Here is a 15,699-nt window from a genome sequence, read left to right as displayed (position 1 = left end):
TTTCGTTTTCGTTTCGTTTCGAATCCTTGTCAAATGGACAAGGATCCAGCCCGTATATAGTTGATAGTAACAGTATTCCTAATTCCAATCTTAGCTCACCAAGTCGCGAGGGCCTAGAGGTTAGCATTTTTGCTTACCAATCCAAAGGACGGGGGATCGAAGCCCGACTCGAGCGACTTTGATTTTTCGTTCATGTTCAGAGTTTCAAGATTTATGTTTCCTATACTTTCTCGTTGGGAGCAGATGGGAATCGAACCCAGGACCATTCGCTTACAAAGCGAACACCGTAACCAGTCAGCCTCGGCCGCTCCTATAAAACTCACAAAAATAAATATCACAGAAACATTTACCTAAGAAATTACTTTGAAATAAAATGAATTTCAAACTTTCTCTCAGGTAAGATTTTTAAGAAATCCTTATGATTAAAAGAATGGAATTGTGATTTTTCTCAAAATTCTAAACCCCCCATTTTGCATTTCGTAATGAAAGAGCGCTCCCAAAGTGATAACATTTTAAACATTTTGCTCTAAACTAATTAAAAAATTAGTCCTTAATATTAATTTTCGCATTAAAAAAATTATCTTTGCATGAAAAAAAAATCAGAAATTTTAACATCAATATAACTTTGAAATAATTGCAGCCAGAAGTACATATAGAAATTGAAAAAAAAGAAAGATTCGCAATTCGCAATTTGCAGTGTAAGAATGGGCCTTGACCTATCTTATGCACTAGGTTCCCGACGAACACGCCCTTACACCTACACTTCACCCTTGCTCTGAGTCAGTACGAGCAACACGCTAGAACACGCTTTGAGTATTCGTGCCAGGCATGCACACCTTCTTTTCCGGTTACGCATTTTAACTCGGCCGAGGGTGGTACATTACGTAGGGTTTGATGTAAGTATAAGCGCCTAACCATCTTTTATTAAAGCAAAAACTGTAATATTTTTAGTTTGAATTCAAAAACTAGTTGTTATTTTACTGTGTATCGTTTTCTCCTGAAATCTTTCCTAGTGTTGAGCCATGTTTATCTGTTGCTTTTTCTGTTTGTTTTGTTACAATTTTTGGTTCTAAGCATGTTATAAAAGTTTACTAAAAGTACAATATTAATGTTTGTGATAATCTTTAAACCATTCCATAAATTGAGTAAGGGCTCAAACCTAACTTGTTTGAAAAAAGGGTGAAGATTGAAAACAATAGACAGTAAAAGAGAATATATTTTATAAAAAAATCAAGAATCAATAGTAAGAGAATGATGATTGTATTTTAAAGAATAAAAATGAGAAGCTGGATACAGAAGCTGTAAAATTAGACAATAGTTAATAAATAGAGATAAAAAAAAACAAGCTTAGATTATAGTAATGATAATTTATTGGACAGATAAAGAATAATTCAAATAAATAACGAAAACGAACGAAGTTGACTTTATAGCTGTCGGTCACCATTGCTAGTACCAACCACTAGTGTCTTCCTTTTAACTACAAGGAATTCGCCGCCTTAGAATTTTTAGAGCGTCCGCCGCGGGATTCGAACCGGAAACCTCTGGATTGTTAGTCCAGTGCGCGGTCCGATTGATTCACACGGGCGGGACTCAAATAAATAAATTCGCAATAAAATCGAAAAAGATTAGGCAAATGATAAATAAACTTGATATTAATAGTACATTAAGGCAGGCCTGCCCAACCTTTTCGGCTGAATTTTCACATTTTTGATCGTCAAAATTACAATTGTTATATTTTTCATGGTTTCATTGATGGAATCGGTTCTCAGATGACCAGTGACATAACTTTGATAAAAGTTTGAAAAAATATGTTTTTGCAATTCCGTCGTGAAACTACTTACTTTTCCTGTCATTCTTGAACGACGAAATAGCCTACTTTTCTGTACCAAAAACAACAGAATCAAATAGCAACACTTTTCAAAATAAATGCTGAAAAGTTCTACTTTTCAGCACTCAAATGGGTGCTGAAAAGTTGAACTTTTTAGCACTTGTTTTGAAAAGTAACACTTTTCAACATTTTTTTGATCTGAACATTTATTGACAAAATACATGAAAATTTGACTTAAAATTTCTATCAATGTGTGTTTTTTGGAATTGCAAAAAATGTTGTATGGAACTCGTTGCAAAACTAGATTATTTCAGCACTCTTCGTATTTATCCAACTCGGTGAACCTCGTTGGATAAATGTACGACTCGTGCTGAAAAAATCCACTTTTTGGAACTTGTTGCATAAACTACTACTACGGGTAGTTTTTATGTAAGTTTTAAGTGAAAAATTGGTCCGGCCCGCGGGCCGGATTGATTTTTGACGTAAAATGTAGATAAAAACGACTTGTATAAATATTTTTTCAAACTTTTGGAAAAGTTAAGTTCACTGGTCATCTGAGAACCGATTCCATCAATGAAACCATGAAAAAATGAACAATAGTAATTTTGAAGATCAAAAATGTGAAAATTGAGCCGAAAAGGTTGGGCAGGCCTGCATTAAGGAAAAGTATATTTTTAAGGAAAAAAAAAGTTTGATACAGCAGTATCAATTGGTAAAAAAGAGTGGAAAAGCTTTGAGAGATAAGAGAATCAAAAGTTAGCAAAATCAAAATCAAATGATATTAAATAGAAGAATCAGTGAAAAAGTGAGAGCAAAAATAAAAATAGGAGATAGGTGGTAGCTGAAAATGGAAAGAAGAGAAACCCCGTTGGGTGATGTTTCAGGTACATCCACAGCAGTTGACTCAACATACTGAGAATCAAAACAATACCGTCTACAATCACAAATAACTTCCCTTTCCCACATTGAAAGGTTTACGCCACCAGCCACCAGCTAGGTCATCATGAAAACCAAGCCAACGTGGAGGTAAGAAAATAGAACACTTGCAAGGAACCAGAGCTGTGCTGTTCTGATCAAGATAATTCGAATGACCAAACTGGATGTCAACCAATCCTTGGCCTGCAAATTGAAAAACAGAAAGATAATAAAATTTGTAGAGGTGGGCAAAAAATGAGCGAGCCGCTTAAAGAGCCGGTTCACTAAAAAGAGCGAACGAACCGAGGCTCAGAAAAAAAGAACCGCGGTTCTTTTTAAACTTCGGTCTTTTGAATGAACCATTTCAAGATGGCATGATTTATGTTGTAAATATAATTTATTGAATTTCCAAAAAAGTAGTATTAAATTTGTTTTTGAGAATTGAAAATGCAATTTCAAATATTTCAATGCTAATAAAAATTTATCTCAAAAATAAATGATTGTTTAAACAAAATGAAAAAAAAAAAATCACTGTACAACTTTTTGTACACAAAAGTTTTACCAGAATACGAATTTGAGCATTTCAAATTGCATAATTTGTAAAATATTACCAAAAATCTACTGAATAGTTTAGAGATTTAAAAAAAATAAACCCTTTTGTCCGGTTAAGCTTTAGCGTTTATAGACTTTATCGATTAAATCAGAATGTAGAAAAGAGTTTACAGAATATTTTCTTCAAATAAAACATCAGCATTAGTTCAATTCTTGCAGAAATAAACGCAATTAAAAACAATTTTTCCAGCATCCTAGATTTAAGTTTGGATGCCATTCAATTACCCGAATGTTTAGGTTCGAGTAGAAATCTTGACAAAGAGACCACCAAGACATCTTCTCGTTTTCAGTTTTAATTTGTTTTATCAAATAATTTATAAAAAGTTCAATGTTAAAAAACCTTTAAAATCACACGATTCATTAAAAAAAACCTTTCTATCAAAACTTTGAAAAAGAGCGCAAGAGCCGTTCAAAAGAGCGGTTCTTTTTAATGAGCGAACGAAAATGAGCGGCTCCTAAAAAGAGCGGTTTTGCCCACCTCCAAAAATTTGTAATGAGCTTTTCGGCACATTTCGGCACAAACAACGCACAAAATAAGGATTTTTTTTCTCTGTTTAGCTTTACTGTCTGTTACGGTTCTGTTTTTTTTTATTTATGGTTTTTTTTTTTATTACTTCTTTCACAAATCGTAGCACTAGTAAACACTAATCACATTGTTGTTTGTTTTGTTAGTCAGAAATATCATAATCATTTGTTGTTTACTTCCTCGTTATTGGTTGTTTTGCTGCACGTTTCACACTATTGTTTTTTTTTTTTGTAGGTATTTATTTTTACGGAGGGGGCTCAAATTACCCCAACAACGGAGGGTCAATTTGATGCTTCTTCTTTTGGGTATGAAACGATCCACTAATATATACTTTACCAAAGATAGTATTGTTTTGTTTTCTGTTTCAAATATATGTGTTCTGTATTATCCTGTCCCTTCCCCGCACTACGAGGGAAGAATGCTTTAGAAAGGAGGGGGAGGGACGCGCGCTTTCAGCGCCGCCCACGTCACAAAACAGGTGGTCAAAGGCTACATACTTCTCGTCATCTGTGTCGTTCTGCGCGCTGTGTATGCTTTCCGAAATAAATTTGTGTCAACGAGTGTGAAATCCTATTTGTGACATGCGTCCAGTTTCAAAAGGTGTCCGGTCCGGGGCTGGGTTTCCCTGTTTCGCAAAAAAAAATGTCCGGTCCGGGGTTTCTTTGAGTTGTCTGAGAGTCTGTCGGATGTTTGATGAAGAAACGGCACGCGCACTTAAAACTGATAACCGTCCATTGGCACTGACTGATCGGCGTTGAACTGGAACTGGTTGTTCTCGGCGGATGGCGCCACGGCCACGTCCTCCTCGTCGTTGCTGAAGTACGTCTGGATGATGCTGAAGGACTTTTCGTAGATCTCGTTATTCTGATGGGACTGCAGGAATTCGATTTTGTCCAGACCTGTTTGAGGAAGTGGTAATGTTAGAGGCATAACCAAAGGGACGAAGAAAGGACAAAGAATGAGGTTCGCTGAGACTCACCGTAACACTCCTCGATCAGGACAGCGTACGGGTTCGGCTTGATCTTGTGCTGGTTGCCCGCCTTGAGGATGTTTTCAAGACCGTTCAGCGCGACCGTCACAATCTTGGGGTCCATCACGGTCAGCAGTTCGCACATGGGAGGTACACAGCCGGATTGAACCTGCGAGGACAAAATAAAACCGCATAGTTATTTGACAGAAGCCTCCAGAAGCCTTCGGAGTTCGTACCAGGTACTTGATCTGGTCCATCGTGCCGCCGCTGGTCGCGTTCGTGATCGCCCACGCAGCCTCTTTTCGCGTCTTAAAGTCCGCCTTCGACAGCAGGTCGACGATGCTCGGGAAGATCTGGGCGTCGATGACGGCCTGAATCTGTTGCCGGTTGCCGGCGGCAATATTCGAAATGGTCCAGCAGGCCTCCTTCCGGATCGTTTCCTTCTGCGAGCTCAGCAGCTGCAGGATGCACGGTAAGGCGTTACAGTTCAAGATCAGCTGCGTCTGGTTGTCATTTCCGGTCACGATGTTGCCGACGGCGCGCAAAGCCGCCGAGACGACGTTGTTATTATTGTGTCTGGAAAAAAAAGAAATCCTCATAAGATTCGTTGAACATTTCTGCAGACTCCACCATCACTCACAGCAGCAACTCCACCAGCCTCCGACAGCAGCCAGCCTCGATGACGGCCTGAATATTGTCGTTCGGGCCATCCGACAGATAGCTCACGGCCCACACGGCATCGCCCAGCACTTCCACGTCACTGTGGAACATCAGCCGGGCCAAAATCGGCAGCCCCTTCTCGACCTTGGAAAAGTCTGGCGGTGGATTCTTGCCGCGGCACAGATTCGACAGCGCCCAAACGGCGTTCCGTGTCAGGTTGAGTCGCGTTGATGAGCTCAGTACGCTGCAAAAAAAATACAACAAGTCTTAATATAATCTTCCTTCAAAGCAGCGAAGAAATCGTTCGAAACTCACTGCAGCAGCGGCTCGAGCACGCCCGAGTCCAGCACAAAGTTCCGGCACTCGGGCGAGTCACCGGCGATATTGCCCAGCGCCCAAACGGCCTGCTCCTGCACGTCAATGTGGGGACTCTCGAGCAGCTGGATGAAGATCGGCACGGCGCCCGCCGCTATCACCACGCTCGTCTGCTCTGACGTGCCCGAGGCAATGTTGGTCAGCGCCCAGGCCGCCTCAAACTGCAGGGTCGAGTTGGTCGTGTTGGCCAGGAACTCCACGAACCGGGGCACGATGTTGTGCTGGATGACCAGATCGATCGGCGGGTTCGGTTCCTTCGAGAGCAGTTTGCGAAACTTCTGGGTCGCGGCCAGCTGGTCCTCGACGTTGGTACTGTACAGCCCCTGGATGGTTTCCGCCTTGATCTGGGGGTGCTGTTCCGAGGATTGGGCTTCGTCCGTGACGATCGCGTCCGGGTCCTGCTCCTCGTCGGCCACGTTCACGTTTCGTCGCTTGATCAGTTGCTGTTCGCGCTTTTGCTTGCGCAGCTGGATGCCCTCCTCCTCGCGCCGACGCCGCATCTCCGTCGAGTCGAGGCCGACATTCTTGTAGCGGTGCCGGTGTGCTCCGTTGTTGGACATCTGGGGAAACGTTAAAACGTTAAGAATGTGCGGTCAGAAATGTTTTAAAAGAACCTGGGCACGAGTTTTTATTATTTCACAAAAGAGTTGTTGTGGAAATAAAAAAAAATAACTTAAACGAACTAAACCGGCGGCGTGCCTTTCGATCAATGATGATAAAAGAAGAACTTATGATAAATAAAATATCAAATTAAAGGCTCCAAAAAACACGATGCAGAGTAACCGCGAGGTCCCGCTACTCACAATCGAATCTTAACAGAGATACAACAAAAATGGAAGAGATAAAAATGCAAAAACGAGTCTGGGCGTCCCCGTGGCCAGCGCACTAATTTTCTATCCTAAATATCAGCGTGTCTTTCGATAAACAATTCTCTAGAAATAACTTTTTCACCGTGAAAATTTAACATATTGTCAGAAAAATTAATACAAAATTTACCCGACGCCGTGCCTTCTGATCAACGATGATATAGGAAGGGCTTTTAAAATTATTGAATCTTATCTAAAGCACAAAAAACACCAATCACTGAAAAAAATGACGCTCGAAACACTAATAATCCTGCCAAAATTGACTCATGTTTAAAAAGTTGACAGTTCGCTTAAAATTTATGAGGTAAAATAAATATATTCTAAATTCAAAATGTAAAAATCGGTTTTTGGGAGTTTTTTAATACCCCTGACTCAAGGCGGTTTCAAAAACACCCAAAAGCAAAAACTGGAGATTTGGTTTTTTTTACTTTTTCAAAAAAAAAACTCCAGAAAAAAACAAAAAATCAAAAACCCAACTCCGAATCTTCGAAATTATTGTTATTTGATTTTTCAAAAATTTAATAACAAAAAAAAAGTTATAATTTAGACATTTTTTTTAAATTCCCAAACTCCCAAATTAAAAAAAACTTCATTTTTTCAATCAAAAATTCTAAAATTTAAAATTCTAGATTTCTAAATTCTTATAGTCTAATTCGAAATATTCTAAATTCAGGTCTCCTACGAAAGGCCGAATTTCAAAAGGCCGAATCCCGAAAGGCCGAAATTCAAAAGGCCAAATTTCTCGAAAGGCAGAATTCTCTAAAGGTCGAATCCCAAAAGGCCGAATGCTCAAAAGGCCGAATGCTCAAAAGGCCGAATCTCATAAGGCAAACCGCGCCCAAAAAGGCGGAAACGCATTACAAACGAAGTTGCTGCTATCTAAATTTAAAAAATTTCTACTTATCTACCACAAAAAAATAATTGTAATTATTTGAATTCATTTAAGTACTTGGTGACGATTGATCAAATTTCGGTTATCGTTACCATAACTCAATAAACAACAAGATTGAAACCCTTTTAAAATGCTTTAATTCATTCTACTCTACTCATTTCTATGCATGGCAACAAAATGATCGGTAGAGATAAACTCATTTTGTACATATTTCGCTTAAAATTTAAAAAAAGAACACAGTTCGTTAGTTTACTATATCTTTGAACATCATAATCATCAAAATCGTAAAAATATGAACAAAATTCTGAATTCTATAATCATTCTGCCTTTCGATACATTCGGCCTTTCAAGACGTTCAGCCTTCTGAGCAAAAGACAACATTCGGCCTTTTGAATTTCGGCTTTCCGAGATTCTGCCTTTTGAGTTTCGGCCTTTTGAGGCAATCCCCTAAACCCAAAACTCAATATGTAAAATTAAAAAAAAACTTAGTTCATAATCTTCAATTGTGTTACCTGGTACTTAGTTACTAAGTTTTACAAAAAATCACAAATCCAAAAGTATTTTAATTTAGACATCCAAAAATTAAATTTTGAAAAATTCTAAAAACAAACATTCAGAAAGTTTTAAACTCTAAAATTCATTAATTCTAAAAAATCATAAATTCTAAAATTCAAAAATACTAGAATTCATAAATTATGAAGATTCTGAAAATTTATTTTTTTTAAACATAAAAAAAATAGCAAATTATTAAATTCTTAGATTCTTACATTCCATAATTCTTAAATCCTTACAATCTTTAATGTTGATGTTCTAAAATGCTAGTTGTAAATTTTTTAAATCAAAAAGTTAAATTTAAAAAAAAAGTCAATTTAGAATCTTAAAAATTTTGTTGTTTAGTTTTTCAAAAATTCAAAATTGCAAAGAAAATAATTCCAAATCTAAATTTTTTTTTTAATCTTGAAATCCCCTGAATTCAGAACTGGCATTGACCGTAATTGCCCTTAAAAGTAAATGACACCTTCTACGACCTTAGAATCTTAAATTATATTATATAAATTCAAAAAATTAACCCTCTACTGCCCAAATTTTTTTTCGATTTTTTTCCTGTGTTTAGGAGGTAATTTTTAGCAACTTTTGTTCTACTTTACTTCTCTTGTTTTATGTTTTTCTTATTTTATTTTTAGTATTTTAATTTGCATTTAGCTTGTTTAGTTTATGTTTGTTTTTGGTAGTATTTTGTCTATTTTACCACCTCCTATAATTACATTGCGCCTTTCTTTTTTTTCATGATTTTACAGAAACTTTTTAATTTTTTTGCTTGTTTTCCCATTTTCTGCAATAGAATGGTACCATTATCATTTAAATTGTTTTAAAAATGCGTAGAGGCAAGGTCTGGGAAATTTTAGTAAAAAACACAGTTAAAGTTGACCCCTAAAAAAATACATTTTTAAAAACATAGGCAGTCACATAAAACAAGTCAAACATCCAACCCATAAATTCTTCCTTTCAATGGTTGAAAAATAGATTTTCTACGATTTTTTAGATCAAAGCCCGTTTAAAGGCAGGGTTGGGTTGTAATCAATTCAAAAATAGTATAATTCAAAAATTCTGAAATTCAAAAATCCATGAATACTTAGATTATTAAATTCTGAAATTATAAAATTCTAAAATCTAGAATTTGAAAATTCTTAGTTTTTTAATTCCTAAATTCTCAAATTCCTAATCCTTGAGTTTTGAATTTCTGAAATTCCAAAAATCACTAAATTCAGAAATTTCAAAAATTCTCATACTTAAGTTCAGAGATCCAAATTTGAGAAAAAACAATTCGTGATTCTATCTCGAATTGGAACATTAGAGAACCGAGTACGGACTACGGTACGGACTGAATTTAAATTTATCGCACATTGAATATAAAATTTAAGAATTTTAAAATTTTTGAATCTCAAACTTTAATTCTCGATTAAATTTTCAAAAGGTCCTATCTGCATAGGAAACCCATGAGGGATAGGTTGTTTTGAAAATTTAATCTAGAATTTTATTGTTTCTTTGAATTTTAAATATTTTGTTAATTTTAGATGTTTTGAACCGCTGAGTTCAATGCATTATGCACAAGGAATACCGAATGATTTTTTGGAGAAAAATCATTCGGCCCAGTCTAAATATTTTTGCAAAATTCAAAGTGTACGTATTTTTGGGAATCCTTAAGTTCATGATATGGGACTGCGCAAAAATGTTGTTGGTCGGTGTTATAATTGGTGAAAGATTATTTTTATGTTGCTAATTTGCCACCTAAATCTACCTATGCAGCTTAGAAAATATTAAATTATTTTTTTGCGCGATTTTTCGGTAATTGGGTCTTGAAATGAAGTTTGAATTACGAATTTTGCTGTTCACAACGCAAAAGCTTATTTTTCTGAGCACGTCACATTTTACGACCCTAAAGAGTTAAACTCTGGATTTTTAAATCAATTCAATAAACCTGATAAAAAGTTGTAAACTAACAGGCTCTCGTCGCAAATAAATTCATGCGAACATGGCCAGTAGATCTATAACAGTAATAGTAGTTTAAGCAACAAGTTGCAAAAAGAGGATTTTTTCAGCACGAGTCTTACATTTATCCAACGAGGTTCACCGAGTTGGATAAAAACGAAGAGTGCTGAAAAAATCAAGTTTTGCAACGAGTTCCGTACAACATTTTTTGCAATTCCGAAAAACACCCATTGAGTGAAATTTTAAGTCAAGTTTTCATGTATTTTGTCAATAAATCGTTTAAATCAAAACAATGTTGAAAAGTGTTACTTTTCGAAACAAGTACTGAAAAGTTCAACTTTTCAGCACCCATTTCAGTGCTGAAAAGTAGAACTTTTCAGCATTTATTTTGAAAAGTGTTGCTATGCGATTCTGTTATTTTTGGTACAGAAAAGTAGGCTATTTCGTCGTTCAAGAATGACAGGAAAAGTAAGTAGTTTCACGACGGAATTGCAAAAAGTTGTATTTCCATCATAGTAGCGCATCACCACTGTGAATGCAACCAGCGCATCACCACTGTGAATGCACAAAATGTAACAAATCGGTAAACAAGCCGTAGCTTATCAGTAAATCAACGCGACCAGCCACGATTTTTCCGGAATAATTACGAAATTTCCGCCCTTGCAACGCCCATTCCCCATTACTATTTTCCACAACGCAAACGTACGTACGAACGTCCGACGACGACGAATTTCCCAATCTCACGTTCCACGTCCAAGTGTTTTGGCTGCTGCCTGGCCATGGCCACCTCCACCACACCAGCAGCAACAGCAGGCCATGGCGAGTGGTTTTTAATTTCCCTTTCTACTTCAACACACAGTGCACACAGAGCGAAAACTTCTTGCGCTCTGACATTAGTCACTTTTTTTTGCGTTTTTCCTCAGCTGCTGCACCACAAAAGCCCCGTGGCCTCAACGGGGGGAAGGGAGGGGGGAGGACCGGTGGCGCGAGGTTGACGGCAGGCAGGGGAGTTCGTTCCACATTGTGGTGCTACTACACTGCAGGCAGCAGCTCTTTTCTCGAGTCGTCAAGGCAAAATTTGCGAGTCTTCAGCCTCTTCCACCTGGTCTCGAGGTCGGGCCCCGTTTTTAATTCGACGCAAAAGCACTCTTCCGGCCCGTTTCGGACCCCAAACGGACGCGCAACGCAGAGGTAAGGCCGCCGACCCCACGCGGACGCACAGTTTACTTACTTTGGATTCTTTTTTCCGGGTGAAAATTAACAATTTTCCAGCAGCACTTTCATCAAAGGAAAAAACTTGGTTTGCAAGACAGTCCTCCTCGTTCTTCACGGAATCGCGTGTGTCACGGTGTGTGTGTGAGCGCGCGTTTGACAGATCGGTAACGCGAGGGGTAAGACAGTGACGTTTCAAAGAGAGAACACAGCTTGTTAACTTTTGTTCGTTCAAGGGGTGATGCAAAATGGACGACGGCCGGAAAAAGACGCAGGACTACGCTCGAGCGGAAATCGAGAGCAGACAAAGACGGAAGCAAAACGACGACGACGACGCAGAGCGAAAGGACAAGGAACGATTGATGGAGTTGCTGCACAAGTACAACGATATTAAGGATGCGACGCAGCGCGTGCTTGGAGCGCTGGCCGTCCACGAAGGTGTCACGGTGCGGGAAATGCATCGGCGGTACAACTTACCGCTGGATTCGTAGCGATTGGCGACGGATTATTTATTTACTTTTTCATATATTTATTTTTAACAAAAAAAAAACTGTATGTACTATTGTGTAAATTTACATATATGAATTAATTCTATTGAAATTAATTGGACCACTCCCTCCATTTCGAGCCAGTACCAATTTAAAGAAAAATGCGGACGTAGAATGGATTTGTGTAGTCCATTTTCCAATTTATTTTGTTTTCAGTGTATATTGCGCAAATGAAAATTACTACTTAATTTTCACATTCGGCGATTATTTTAATTAAAAATTTACATATGAGCAATTCTCTACGAAATCGGCCGATTTTGACCATTTCTATTGTTTTGTGTTGTGGATTAAGAGGTTACATACATGTAGAAAATCACAAAATTTCATATTCCAGAAAATTTATTAAATCCACTAAGGGACCATCCATAAACCTCGTGGACACTTTTTTTTGAAAACCTCACCCCCCCCCCCCCCCCCCTCGTGGACAATTGCCCATACAAAAAAAAACTTTGTTGTAAGGATCGTGGACAGTCGTATTAACCCCCCCCCCCTCTTAAAGTGTCCACGTGGTTTATGGATGGTCCCTAAAATGATTATTTCAAACACTCCTGAAAGTTTCATAAGAGACGATTTAAGCTCAAAGTTTTGCCATGCGTAAAGCGAAGTGTCAAACTTTGTGAGCGTTTTTCTCTAAACACCGAGTTGATTTACGGGTGCCACGATATCTCGAGATGAGATGGACAAAATTGGCTGAAATTTCGGGTGAAGACTCTCAAGACATATCCCGTGTGCATGACGAAGCCCGATTTTGAAATTTTGCTTTTTAAAAAATACAAAAATCAAAAACTAACGATTTTTTATTTGAAAAACATAAAAATATTTTAATCTTTTTTTAAAATATTTTTTTTTTGAAAATCGGCCTCCGTCATGCACACGGAACCAGTTAAACGAGTCTTCAACAAAATTTTGTTCCGATTTGGTCAGAGCAGTGTTGAGATATCGTGGCACCCGTTTTTGTAAACTGCAAACTTCCAATAGCTCTATCTCGGCGAAGACACAACAAAACGTGATAAAATTTATTTCATTGATAGATGAAAATGTATATTTTAATGCCCTGAAAACAGATTTGAAAAAAAGGATAAGCGTGTGCTCAAACCAACCTCTGAAATTTATGCCGATTTACATGTATGTAACCCCTTAAGCTGGTTGCTGAATTTTCTGGCATCTTTTTAAAGAGGTTTCGGGGAGGCCGGAATAAAACACGCGGTTAACTTAGCGAAAAGAAAAATAAAGCGTGTATTCTCGTTAAACTTTGTCACAGACTGGTAGCGGAAGTGCAGCTGTCAAACAGCAGCAGCCCGCGTGTGCCCAGTGGGCTTGAGCGTCGTAGGGGCGAACAGAGTGCGGTGGTTGCCAACTTATCACCCCTGCTCAATCACAGCACGTCTCCTCCAATCCCAGCTTGGCGCGAAGATCCTTGAAGACAGCTGCCGGTAGACCTTTGGTCATGATGTCCGCTTGTTGCTCCGCTGAGCGCACGAACTTGATCTCGATCGTCCTCTGCTGCACCAGCTCCCGCAGGAAGTGGAACTTGGTGTCCACGTGCTTCAGGCGCTTGCAGTCTCGAGAATCCTCGGCAATCCTGATCGTGGACTGGTTGTCCTCGAACATCGGTACGGGACCGTCCACTGGCTTGCCCAGATCGTCCAGCACGCGTATCGTCCACAGGGTGTGACACGCTGCCGTGCAGAGTGCCGCGAGCTCCGCCTCCGTCGACGACAGAGAAACCGTCTGCTGCTTCCTCGTTAGCTAGCCGACCGTACATCTCGAACTCCTCGGTTAGCTTCTGCTTGACCGCTTCCAGCACTTTCTACGACGTTCCGGCCAGGAGGATGTCGTCTACGTACAGTACCAGGATCAGCTTCTTGTCTCCAGCTCCTCGGGTGTAGGTACACATGTCGTTGGCGCTCCGGACGAATCCGAGTTTGCTGATGAAGCCATGGAATCGGTCGTTCCACGCTCGGGACGCTTGCTTCAACCCGTAGATGGAACGGTTCAGCTTGCAGACCAGACCATTCCCCTGCTGAAACTCTTCCGGCTGGGTCATGTAGATCTCTTCAGCTAACTCACCGTTCAGGAACGCTGTTTTCACGTCCATCTGGTGCACGAACATCCGATTCTTGTTGGCCAGCGCCAACACCGCCCGCCGCGTGTCCAACTTCGCCACCGGAGAGTAGGTCTCGGTGTAGTCGAACCCGGGCTTCTGCGTGAAACCTGTGGCGACTAGTCTCGCCTTGAACCGGTCCGGTTTCTCAGCGTCGCCCCGCTTCACCTTGAACACCCACTTGCAGGTAACGGCTTTGCGTCCTGCAGGCAACTTCACCAGCGTCCAGGCGTTGTTGTGCTTCATGGAGTTCATCTCGTCTTGCATCGCAGCTCTCCACTCGTGCCAATCGTCCCGCTTTTTCAGCTCAGGGACCGAACTCGGGATGTCCTCGATGAAGTTCATCGCATTGAGTGCAAAACTGGCGTACTCAACCTCGAAATCCTTGTGCCAAGCGGGAGGGTTCTTCGGTCTTTGAGGTCGGCCGCTGCCATCAGCTTCCTCAGCTTCGGGTTCATCGGCAGCACTGCTGAACTCGTCTTCCGAAGTCTCGTCTCCATCGTCGGCACAGCTCGCGTCATCGACGCAGCTCTCTTCATCGGATTGAAGTGGCACAAACTGCGAGTCGGGTTGCGCGACCTGCTGCTGCACCGCGACAGACTCCACGAAGTCCACGTCGCGCGCCGTGACGACCGTCCGTTTCTTGGGATCCCAGACTCGATACCCGTTGTGTGAGTACCCGACGAGCGTTCCTTTCCACGCCTTGTCGTCCAGCTTTCGGCGCAACTCCTTCGGGACGTGGACGAACACATCGCTGCCAAAAACACGAATGTTCGACACGTCCGGCTTCTTGGACTCCCACAACTCGTACGGCGTTTTCTTCATCTCGAGAGCAGCGGTCGGGCTTCGGTTCGTCAGGTAGGCCGCCGTCAGCATGGCTTGCCCCCAGAACTTCTTGTCGACGCCAGCATCAGCAAGCATCGCCCGCGCCTTCTCGACTAGCGTCCGGTTCATGCGCTCGCTCAACGGCTTCGTACTCCTCGAAACACTCCATGACCTCGTCCTTCGAGCGAATCAGGTACACCATCACGAAATGGGTCCAGTCGTCGATGAACGTCACAAAATATTTCATCCCGTCGAGTCCCTCCGGCGACACGGGACCACACACGTCGGTGTGTACCAATTCGAGCACTCGCGACGATCGACGACCTTCACGCGGTGGGTGAGGCTTCCGCGTTTGCTTGCCGACGACGCACGATTCACACACGACGGTATCGTCAGTCCCGGCGGTACTGAGGTCGAGTCCGGATACCATCTCCTTCTGCACCAGACACTTGAGGCTTTGCTCGTTCAAATGTCCAAAACGACGGTGCCAGAGAACGAACCCTTTTCGCACGCGACCGCACGTCAACAGCGAAGAATCGTCCGTACCGTGCCGAGCCAGAAAGTTCATTTCGTACAGCTTGTTCTGCACAGTAGCACACGCGACGATTTCGGAACCACTGTACACTGTCGCTTTCCCGTCTTCGAACACGACGCGCATCCCGGCTTGTTCAACGCGCAGCACCGAAAACAAATTGCAGCGCAACTTTGGCACGTACAACGCGTCTTTGATCGTACAGTTCACTCTCTTACCGTCCACGACCGCAACCACCTTCACCGTGCCGGAGTGCTCCGCCTGGATTGTTTCACCGTCCTTGGCCACCGCGATCTCGATGGGCTTCTTCAGACGATGCAGCTCACAGAACAGTTCCTTGTCCC

The 15,699-nt window shown here is 41.0% G+C and overlaps 3 protein-coding genes across 3 annotated transcripts in view; 1 reads left to right on the top strand and 2 right to left on the bottom strand.

Moving 5' to 3' along the window:
• LOC120413260 (B9 domain-containing protein 2-like) overlaps positions 1-15,699 on the bottom strand; it is a 229,896-nt gene that overhangs the window by 198,642 nt on the left and 15,555 nt on the right. The window lies entirely within an intron of this gene.
• On the bottom strand, positions 4,065-11,504 carry LOC120413196 (importin subunit alpha-7). Its single transcript, XM_039573912.2, has 6 exons — positions 11,366-11,504; positions 5,827-6,446; positions 5,492-5,755; positions 5,088-5,427; positions 4,861-5,020; positions 4,065-4,780 (listed from the first exon to the last, which is right to left on the bottom strand). The coding sequence occupies exons 2-6, from the start codon at positions 6,444-6,446 to the stop codon at positions 4,596-4,598; spliced, it is 1,569 nt and encodes a 522-aa protein (XP_039429846.1). The 5' UTR covers positions 11,366-11,504; the 3' UTR covers positions 4,065-4,595.
• On the top strand, positions 11,407-12,089 carry LOC120413197 (DNA repair protein SWI5 homolog). Its single transcript, XM_039573913.2, has 2 exons — positions 11,407-11,525; positions 11,583-12,089. The coding sequence occupies exon 2, from the start codon at positions 11,595-11,597 to the stop codon at positions 11,835-11,837; it is 243 nt and encodes an 80-aa protein (XP_039429847.1). The 5' UTR covers positions 11,407-11,525; positions 11,583-11,594; the 3' UTR covers positions 11,838-12,089.

This window comes from Culex pipiens, chromosome 3 (genome assembly GCF_016801865.2).
Source record: "Culex pipiens pallens isolate TS chromosome 3, TS_CPP_V2, whole genome shotgun sequence".
In the NCBI taxonomy this organism is placed as follows: domain Eukaryota; kingdom Metazoa; phylum Arthropoda; class Insecta; order Diptera; family Culicidae; genus Culex; species Culex pipiens.
The sequence above is the reverse complement of the archived record's forward strand: the minus strand, read 5'-3'. Positions and strand labels throughout refer to the sequence as shown.

Bases quoted from the DNA above. Each gene is read 5' to 3' on its own strand.
- LOC120413196 (XM_039573912.2), bottom strand. From the start codon at position 6,446: ATGTCCAACAACGGAGCACACCGGCACCGCTACAAGAATGTCGGCCTC. The intron at 5,756-5,826 runs GTGAGTTTCGAA...TTTTTTTTGCAG, and splicing joins GTGCTCGAGCCGCTGCTGCA to CGTACTGAGCTCATCAACGC. The intron at 4,781-4,860 runs GTGAGTCTCAGC...TTCCTCAAACAG, and splicing joins CCTGATCGAGGAGTGTTACG to GTCTGGACAAAATCGAATTC.
- LOC120413197 (XM_039573913.2), top strand. From the start codon at position 11,595: ATGGACGACGGCCGGAAAAAGACGCAGGACTACGCTCGAGCGGAAATC.